At 39.2% G+C, this 10,884-nt stretch overlaps 1 protein-coding gene across 2 annotated transcripts; it reads right to left on the reverse strand.

The window, feature by feature from the left end:
* Positions 1 to 1,160: 1,160 nt before the first annotated feature.
* Positions 1,161 to 9,360, reverse strand: LOC136763051 (protocadherin-10). Of its 2 annotated transcripts, none has more exons than XM_066716768.1 (4): positions 6,570 to 9,360; positions 3,050 to 3,108; positions 2,844 to 2,959; positions 1,161 to 2,306 (listed from the first exon to the last, which is right to left on the reverse strand). In XM_066716768.1, exons 1-4 carry the CDS (start codon positions 9,081 to 9,083, stop codon positions 2,035 to 2,037), a joined length of 2,961 nt encoding a protein of 986 aa, XP_066572865.1. In that variant the 5' UTR covers positions 9,084 to 9,360; the 3' UTR covers positions 1,161 to 2,034. The 2 variants fall into 2 exon arrangements, 1 of the variants encoding a protein (XP_066572865.1); XR_010820953.1 differs by having other exon boundaries at positions 2,220 to 2,306; positions 2,753 to 2,959.
* Between the last annotated feature and the right edge of the window lie 1,524 nt (positions 9,361 to 10,884).

Below are 10,884 nucleotides of genomic sequence, written 5' to 3' on the forward strand. Positions count from 1 at the left end.
TTTCAAGGAGATTTTAATTATGCAGCAGTTCGCGTTTAACTAATCGGAGTTTTTTTTTCTTGATAAATTGAAGCTGGCATGTAAATTAAGAAAGAAAAAATATATCTAGATTTACGTTTTGTTTAATTGCAAAATCCAAACGGATGGCACTCGTAGGACTCAAAATGCTACGTAATTAAAGTAGTTTTAACACCCTTTAAGTGAAATAGAACTATAATCTATAATACACCGTATGGTTTTCATATTTGAGATTGCACTGGCACCTCACGCTCTTGCTTTACGAGTATAACTGCCATATGGTCTTGTATGAAAAGGCCTACAAGTAATCTCAATCATCACCTTGGAGATGCAACTGGAGTATAACACACAATATCTGTACCTGTTCAATCTGGATTTATTTAAACAGCAACCGCAAACACATTTTTTCCTGAGATCCGTGTATATATTTTTATTGGCCACGAAGTTAGTTTGGATCCATTTAAAGATAGACTTGGACACACCTGGCAATGGTAAATGCCAAAACACACCCGTTGTCCTCAGTGGCTTCCTATTGCATAGACAATGAATCTCTGTCAAAAAACGATTTGCTATTGGCCGCTAGGTTGATGTATTAATTCAAACACACGGTGCACCTGGTTGGAATTGGTCAATCTTTCAATTGGTTAAAGTACATTTAACATTTAGGGAGTCAAATAAGAATGATCAGATCAAAGTGGTGTATGAAAATGTTTCTATCTTTCAGGGCTGGTTTCACAGCACTAGTCATGGACTACTCAATGTTATTTTAAGTAAAGTAGTTGAGACTAGTCCTAACCAAGGTCCGTGAAACAAGCCATTAAAATCTTAAATTTAAATTAACTGGTATATTTTAATACAAAACTGATTAACCGCATAGATTAATTATAGATTCCAGTCTCCATTAACTTGCTTAATTGCCAAAAGCTGTCCTTCTAGCAAGATGAATGAAAAACAGGTATTAAAACGAGCTGCGCATATCACCTCCCTTTTAGAGATAACAATCTGCAAAATGTAGCAGATTCTAAAATGACTGACCGTTAATAATAACTAAATACATACATATATACATTTTCGAAGATCAATTAGAAAGTATTGTAACTGCATCAAGATATATATTTCATTTTTAATCAAGGTAAATCTAATACGAAAAAAAAAATATTTTATTTTCCAAGTATTGTACAATTTCACAAATGTCATGCCACGCAGCTGTCTGTCATGAAGACTGCAATTTGCTTATGACGATGGAAATCCATGTATACGCTATTATTCTCATTTAACTGTGTTAAATAACATAATCCATCTGTTGTATTCGTTTTAATTTGCTGTGCATTTTATTGTAGATCATATTTGTATTATATAGCTTCATAGGTAGTGCCAGGCAATTATATAATAGTTGCCATGAGGCCTGTGGCTCTCTGATTGTGGAAAGCAATGATTTACATATGAATGTAACCAAAAATAATTACAATTTATACCATATGTTTCATGTCCTGAAATACAAAATGTTTATCATCATCATCATCAACGCCTGGTGTGCAAATAAACTATGAACATGTGCATTTATTATGATTGTGACTATATTATTATGAGACATAGTAGTAATATCAGCAGTTCTATTTATACTGTAGGCATCTATAGGCGCTGTAGTGGTTATAATAATAATAATAATAATAATAATAATAATAATAATAATAATAATAATAATTTAGCTGAGGGAAATTTATTCGCTTCTTTAGGTCCTCACTGATGCAGAACTGTACAAATACTCAATGGGTGGATTTGCCATTTAGGCCAAATATGCCATGGCACACTAAGTCAAACTGCAGTGACAGTAGCTTTCGATGTTGAAGTATTGTTGCAGAAAGTGTTTTTTGACCAGGAATCTTTCACGGCCACGGTGCATGAGTTTTAAACATGCGTCATGAAACAAGTCGCTGTGTGCTGCAGCTCCTGAACTGGAGAACTCACATGATGTCCATTTATTCGCAGAGACATGTTGTCCCAAGTCAATTCACGTCATTTATTGGAAAGGTCATTGTTTATTACTGCGTCTTCTCTAGAGTCATAATTGGAGATGAATTTCCTTTTCTTTCCAAACGTGGAAAATGAGTTCTTCACATCGAGATCACTGCGATGTGTCGGTTTTAGTGTGGAGTGCGAGGCTGGGGTCCCAGGGATGTACACGTTGTGCTGGTAATCCGGCGGTGGGTGCAGGGGGTATTGTGGTCCGTACCGTGGAGTCCATGCACGGTTGGTGACCCCAACAGCTGGAGAGGACATTTTATAATCTGTTTTCCAAGATAAAATAATAACCCGAATTATAATTGGTCACCTTAAACACACACACACACACACACACACACACATAATTAAACACTCTGAGAGAAAACTAGCATGGACATCCAGCCTGCATTTGTTTATGTATACAAAAATCAGAAGAGCTAACTGATTGAATTAGCAATTAAACACGTATTTAAAATGTATCTTACAAAAGTATAGCCTTTATATAGCTTGCCACATCAAGTTAGTCCCTTCATAGTTGTTATATTGATCCTTAAGTGAGAATTTCATTAACCCAATTAATGTTATTGTTGAACTCAATGGCATCTTACGTGTCCATTCCCATAACTGTCAGCACCTTCTACCCCTAAACAAGAAATACAAAGTTAGCTGTCAACATGCCAGCTCGTTGTACTCGTGTGAAAGGATGCAAATAAAAAAAATACACACTCACGTATAGAATGTAAAGAATGAAGGTGTTTCTTTGAATAATAAGTGTGTCCAAAGACTGACGAAAGACCGAAGGACTGACGAAGCTCACGTACCCCTCATGTGGGTTCCCCAAGTCCAGTACTGACCGGCCACTGGCGTTACCAAATTGTCCGACTCTCTCTGCATAGCTTTCCGCATCAAAGTGCCCTCCATGTTCATCGAACTGTAACTGTGACAGGAAAATCCAAGTCAACACCTTCAGAAACACTCTTTCCAAAGATCAAAGTAGATTGCACGTTTTCTTAAAAGTTCAATTTACCTCTTAAGTGCGGAGTTATGCGTCTTTGATAAAGGCCAGTCTGTGTTCGGTTGTTTGAGCTGAAAATAGGAAAGGAAACGACACAATTAATATTCAGGACATGGGATATATTGTGTAGAACAAGAGGCACGAGTTTTTAACACGATGTCTACAGCGAAGACATTTTATACCAACAAAACATTTGACAGAGAGATGTTTGTTTGTTTCCTTAAAAATATATGACTAGATAAATAGAAATTGATGTAAACATTGTTACAATTCTTTTATAACATTAGGAATTGGATTTTGTTTCACGACCTTCTGTGTTCAGACTCATGTAAATAAATATTGATTTAATTAAGCATTTACAAGCCACTGATGTTGAGCAGCCTTAAATTGTATGATGATGATGATGATGATGAATAGAGTGGACTCTTAGATTAAATGTGTAACAATAATGTGTCGTTGTATTGTACACGACTGAGTGTGATTAAGAACATGTTGTGTTTATTTAACACATGCATGTATTGGCATATTAGGACTTTTAATGAACAGTGTTTAAGGTGCAGATAAAGTAATTTAATGTAAATAAGACAGATCGTTGTTTCACCGGGCATCTGTCAGTATTTAGGTTAAAAAGTATTTTAAGTCAGAAGGACGTCCAATGCACTCTGTACTGGGGCCCCAAGCTTAGTTGAACATTTGCATACAGGAAACAGAACTGAAATGAGACTATAATCTTCTATTTGAAAAACAATTGATTTAAAACCTTACATGTTTTCATATATTCATTCATCATTCCTTCATTATTAATAACCTTGTCATCCAGCACAGGGTCACGGTGAAACAGAGCCTAACCCGGCCGGAACAGGGGCGCAAGGCCGGGCACACAATGGACCGTGCATCGCAGATGTATTTATTTATTTATTTGTTTATTTATTTTTCTTGTGAAATCTGCTTTAATGTAATTGATCATTGTAAATAAAATGGGTTTTTTTAATTATTCGACTCATTTTACACTCCTTGTTGAATACCTAAATCACCAATGAATTTACATAGAAAATAATATTAAACTTAGAACTGCACTGCCCTCTGCTGAGATAAAACTGCTCTGTACGACTTTAGCCCTTCTAGTGCACCGATGTCATTTATTTTCCCTTCATCAGAGGTTACGCAGCAGGAGTCAGAAAGACACGTAGAGCCCTAGATGTTTTTTTTTTTTTTTTGTAAAGACGCATAATATGGATTCCATGCTCTATTAATTCACTTACAGTAGTTGACAAGGGAAATGCGGTGTAAGCTTATTACAAAATCAGCATGCAAAATACCTTGCACAAGCCATGTAAAACCAATTAAAATCACCAGGATGAAACAGGACACGATTATAATCTTCAAAAGAATCCATATAGACCCGGGAAATGAATAATAATTCGAAAGAGGGGGGGGGGGGGCTTTTTTCCCTTCCATCAGGATTGTTTGATAATAAGCTAATGTACCGTGAGCTTGTGTTTTAATGACTGATTGCTTGTGGTGAAGCTGAACACGTTCCTTGTTGCTGTTGACAGAATGTCTTCGGGTTTATCTCCCTTATGCATATGCGGTGTGTCAAATGGGGAATTAAAACAAACTACTGTTCTGCTTTTGCCGCTAGTGGTTTTCTTTGAAAATTCCTAATCCATTAGTTAAAGAAGTAATGAAAAAGTGTGCTTATAGCCCCATTGAAGTAGTCCTATCAAAATGTATAATTGAAAAACGAACCGTTACACCGTGTTTTCAGCTTCCAGCTATCGGAGGTGTGTGCTTGTGTGTTTGGTTGCCTGTTTTTGTTTGTTTTCCATCAAAGTTTCATTTCCCTTAGAGCTACCTAAGGACACTTACGAAAGAATTCAAACTTCTCTTCTTATTTTATTATATCTGAGATGGTTAATGCAGATTCATCCCCCATACTGTGAAATCAAATATGCAGTAATATAAAGGTGTGTATGTCCGTGTGCTCAAGCTTAAGTATCTTTCCAGTTACACTGTCATTTCATATTTTAAAAAGAACATTATTATGCGTGACAACAGTTAATCAACCACGTCCTGCAGGTAAGATCTAGAAGTCAGAAATGTATTTATCTATTTCTGTATTTATACTATTCCAAGTGAGCATCTACAGAAAAGGGGAAGGTGTCCTTGTTATATTCTATATAGTTTTCAGTTAACATTTGTTTGTAATTAAATATATTTATGTCCACGTACAGAAAGGAAATTAATTAATTTTAGCTTCAAAGAATATATGCATTAAGGTGATCACGGATCACAGTATACAAGCCTTTGCAATAGCAACACTATGAAAGCATCAAGGTTAATGCGGGAGGGGTTTAATTCTCGTCCATTTGTGGGCTGTTGCCTCCATCTAGTGGATTTCAGCAGCAAGGGCCCGCCTTTGCTTCACAATGTACATGCTTTCCAGCCGCCGCAACAGACAAGAAAGATAGCGCCTTTACACGGATTTCTGTAGAGCGACACTGCATTATTTACTCCAGACTATAGCGTTTCGGTAGAAGACATATATATCGTTTCCTCTTTTTCGCAGTTCCACACAGTTGCTGTCTGTGAATATACAGGGACTACACGTCAGTGCTAGTTATAACATTGGGTATCCAAATAGAAGAACAATGAGTGAATGCTGCCTGTGTAGTCTGCGTTAGTTGGCAAGGAGTGTAGGCAGCAAACACGAAGGACAGGTCATCTAACCTTCTGCAGCAGAAATGTTAGTAATATGACATAGACAGTGTATTATTTTACATACGCGTTTATCTTTCTGTATTTGGTCTTAGTGTGTAAAAAGCTAAATACAAGCATAATGAAAATATAAATGTATATATCTATCTATCTTTCTATATGTGCTATTTATGAAGGGTAGGTATCTATGTACTTATCTGGCTAATGGCAAATGTGAAAACGATATGATCATATAGATAGATAGACAGATAGGTGTTTATTATGTATTGATGTATGTTCATGTATTGAATACATTTTGAATTTCATGTTTTTATAAGCCGTGGACATGTATTAAGCCTGTACGTGGATTATGGGGCAACGACGGGGTCTTTAATAGGTTTATGCTGCAAGGTTGGTGTTAGTTGGTAACTGGCAATGCATTTACATATACAATATAACTATATTGGCAGTTACTAATTAAAATCCTACAAGGGATGCGTTTAAGTATGCACTTGTTACATGCATCAAATTAAGTGGTCAGCAAATAATTGATTGAGGTTAATGTAACTCACCGAGTAGACATGTACACGGATAACCTTAAATGTATTCATTAAAAGGATGTTTAAAAAAATACAAATGAATGCCCCTGAATGGATAAATAAATGAAAGCTAATTTATTTTTCAATCAGAATGACATGTTAATAACTACAACATTTCTGTATCATTACACATGTGTATGTGCAAACTTGCATAAATGCATTAAATCATAAAAGCGACAGTGATGATAATTAACGTATTATAAAAAAATAAACAAACAAATAAAATAAATAAATACCTCATTCGGTGTATTAGCCCCATTGTTCACCGTGTTGGTGCGGTTGTGTCCATTCCAAGCTGAAGCCATGTTATCCGCACCTTTTGCATTGTTCCTTGGAGTTGCTGGACTGCATGGTTTCAGAAACATGAAGTCACTTTTGGCCGATTCTGGCGTTAAGCACACTTTGTAGCAATACGCTTGAGAAAGGGGGCCGTTACCGTTAACCTCGACGCAGTTTGTAGGCACTTTAGTTCCGGAAGAGATCTGAAGGTTAATGTTGGATTTCTTGAACACTTCGGTGGTCGCCTCGGATCTAAATCCACAGCAGGAGGTGAAGGAGAAATCGTATCCCCTGATGGCATGTCTGTCCTTGTAGCATTTTATGGACGCCAGGACAATTATAGCCACCAGAAATATGAAGGAGATCGTGCTTAGAGATACGATTAAGTACAGAGTTAGGTTAGAGGGGGATTCCTGGCTCAGTGTGAGGTCGCTGAAATCAGAAAGGGATTCTGGCACACTGTCAACTACTGATAAAATGATGGAAACAGTGGCTGAGAGGGGCGGTTGACCGTTGTCCTTGACCAAAATGACTAGTCTTTGCCTAGTGGCGTCTTTATCCACAAATCTGCGTATTGTCCTGATTTCTCCCGTGTAAAGGGCAACGCTGAACAACCCCGGATCCGTTGCCTGCAGAACCTGATAAGAAAGACGGGAGTTTTGTCCAGCGTCCGCGTCTATGGCAGTGATTTTCGCTATCAGGTAGCCAGCATCCACTGATCTGGGGACCATCTCCGTCGCCACAGTTCCGTTTTTGGGTAGAGGCGACACAATGACCGGAGCGTTGTCGTTTTGATCCAGGACAAAGACATTGACAGTAACGTTGCTGCTCAGAGGTGGGAAGCCGGCGTCCTGCGCTTGAACGCGAATCTGAAAGTTTCGCAGTTGCTCGTAGTCAAAGGAGCGCAGCGCGTAGATGTTGCCGTTGTCGGAGTTGATGGAGACATAAGTGGACACGGGCATGCCCTGGATCTGCCCCTCCAGAATCGAGTAGGACAGATAGGCATTCTGATTCGAATCAGGATCAAAGGCAGTCACCGAGCAAATGGAAGCGCCGGGGGCGTTATTCTCAGTCACATAGACCGTGTATGAGGGTTGGACGAATCGCGGAGCATTGTCGTTTATGTCAGAGACTTGCACTAAGATAGTTTTCTTAGTAGACAGGGGAGGTGTACCCAGATCTCTCGCAGTTAGAGTTATATTGTACTCGGAAACGCTCTCTCGATCCAAAAATTCGCTGGTAACCAAAGTGTAATAATTCTTAAAGGAGGAGTGGAGCTGAAACGGCGCATTTTTGGGGATCTCGCAGTCCACGTTTCCGTTGTCCCCTGAATCCCGATCCATCACACTGATAACAGCGATGACAGTCCCCGGAGGAGCATCTTCTTGGACAGGCGTGGACACAGAGGTTAAAATTACGTCTGGTGCGTTGTCATTGACATCCAAGATATCGACCAGGACTTTACAGTGCACAGCCACCGCAGACGGACCCTTGTCCTTGGCTTGCACGTAGATTTCATAGACGCTGGCTTTCTCGTAATCGACAATGCCTTTCACTCGGATTTCTCCAGTGTGCGAGTCCACAGTGAAGAGTTCGCGCACTTTCAAAGGAGCATGTCCGCTGAAGGAATAAGAGATGTCCCCGTTAGAGCCTTCGTCTAAATCCGTCGCATTGAGTTTGATGACTAGAGTACCCCTAGGTGCATTCTCCACTAAACTCACCCGATAGAAAGACTGGTCGAAAACAGGCACGTTGTCATTAGCATCCAACACAGTTATTGTGATCTGGGCAGTGCCAGACCTCTCCGGCATCCCTCCGTCGATAGCTGTCAGTGACACTTGATGTGTCTTTTGCTGCTCTCTGTCCAGGGGTGTCTCAAGCACCAGCTCTGCGAACTTGCTCCCGTCACTCCTCGTCTGAATATCCAAGACAAAGTGCTCGTTGGAGCTGAGCAAGTACGTGCGGAGAGAGTTGGTCCCCACGTCCGGATCCTGTGCGCTCTCCAGCGGGAAGCGAGACCCGGGCGCAGCCGATTCGGTGATCTCCAGAACAAACTCGCTCCACGGAAAACTTGGGGAATTGTCGTTCACATCCAAAATCTCGACCTCCACCCTGTATAGCTCCAAAGGATTTTCGATTACAACCTGCAGGTGTAAGAAACAAGCCGGGCTCTGCTCGCACAATTCTTCCCTGTCAATCTTCTCATTGACAAATAAAATCCCGTTTTCCAAATTGACTTCTAAATACTGTTTCCTAGCGCCAGAAACAATCCTGAATCTGCGAGCTGAGAGTTTGGCAACGTCTAAGCCCAAGTCTTCTGCGATGTTGCCAACAAAAGCTCCGTGCTCCAGTTCCTCGGGAATTGAATAGCGTATCTGAGCAAGAACTAAATCCAAAGCACAAGCACCGAAAACTAGATATAAGACTTGCCTTCTCCACGTCCGTCTTCTTCTCCAAGTTGTTAGGTCCATTTCAGCTCTGCTCAGTCCTCAGTCATGGAAATTACAAGAGAGATTTTCTGTAAACTGCATAGTCTTAAAAAGGGTATGCCGTATTAAAAAAAAAAAATGTTTTTTCTTTTTCCAAACTTTGCACAAAGTACAGATCTACAGCGCATGCAATTCTCTGCTTGGTTTTAAAATTGTTTTTAAAGAAACAAAGAAACACTGCAAATTAAAACTTAAAACTGAAAAAAACGTAGGGTCCTTCCACAGTCCCTCTCCCTGCTTGTTACACCAGTCGTGTGTGAGTGTGTGATACTTTGTCTTTGATTTTCCAGTGTATTAGGCATTTTGGAAAGGCTGGTGGGGGAGGATCGTAGTCCTATTCAGAACCGTATTGGAGGACAGCGACATGAGAGCTTCGGCAGTAATTACAGTATGGACGTTTTAACCCTTTCGCGACACAGACCCCCCAGTATAGTAACCGTTATCAGTGCTCCTTTTTAACAGCTGTATAAGCCTATACTGAAAATGGAAATAATGCAATCTAGACCTCCACTGTTTCCAGAGATAGTGATCTGAATAAAATAACATTATTGATCATGTACAACCAGTCTATCCATTTTATATATATTAGTTCATTATGTTATATATCGAATTTGGTTCACAAATCTCTCTCTCTCTGTATATAGATAGATAGATAGATAGATAGATAGATAGATAGATAGATAGATAGATAGATATAGATATAGATATAGATATAGATATAGATATATGTGTGATTGAAAACGTATACATAAGGGGATACTATCCTAATGAGATTGAAAATCGCGTATTTCAGGACTAAGCTGGAAATAAAAACAACCCCCTTATTTAATTGGAATAATTGATGACATTTGGATGTATGACTCAATAATGTCCCATGTAGGGTATATATTATCCATCATTACCAAGCGAGATATCCAATCCTGAAATCCCATAGCTGGCGTTTGTTCATTTCTTGACATCACATAATACAGGGTTTGGAATAACTTCCAATCAGCGGACGGCATGCGGTTTGGTCCCGACACCTGCCGGCACTTGTATTTTAATTAAGAGAGCAAGCTGTGTGTTATTCGTGCTGAAAGTGAGAAGCTGTGGCGAGAGTTGACTGATTTCTCCACATCAGTGATAATCACATAAGATTGAAGAAAGTCAGTCGCAACAACCTCCCCCCCCCTCCAAAACCACGAAATAAATAAATACAAATACAATCCCCTGGTTTAAATAACCAGAAAACACAATCTGTTCAGAGACTTAACCTCCAGCAGATGGTTAAGCTTTTCCAGAAATGATTACATTTTGTAAAACACGGTTTTCATTGGGTTCCTGTTCTTTTTAATTAACGGAGAGAGGGATTATAGTATAGTATAGCTATCCAGGATCAGCCATTCCCGAACAGATAAATACAAATGTTTTTGAAAAATAATCCCACTATGCTGGATATGGCGAGGTATCCTCCATGCTTGTTAAATTCACTTGAATTACACAGAGCTTTAAGCTTATTTTGTAGTACATCGTCCATAACTTTCTCCACCCCATGAACATATTCCCAGGAACATACACCACCCAGGCAGATTGAAATGCGTAATTGTTTGATGCAATTTATCTTTAATTCATAAAGAATAAAGACACACACACAGATCGATAGACAGATAGATGTATATGCAATTAAAATGTACGACCCTACATCAATATGTGATACTAGTGTGCCTATATGAACTCTGTGATATTAGTTGTGTCTGCCCAAGGTCCTGTAATGGAGACGATGCTTTAGGGTCTATTCTCTGTA

This window comes from Amia ocellicauda, chromosome 11 (genome assembly GCF_036373705.1).
Source record: "Amia ocellicauda isolate fAmiCal2 chromosome 11, fAmiCal2.hap1, whole genome shotgun sequence".
NCBI lineage: Eukaryota > Metazoa > Chordata > Actinopteri > Amiiformes > Amiidae > Amia > Amia ocellicauda.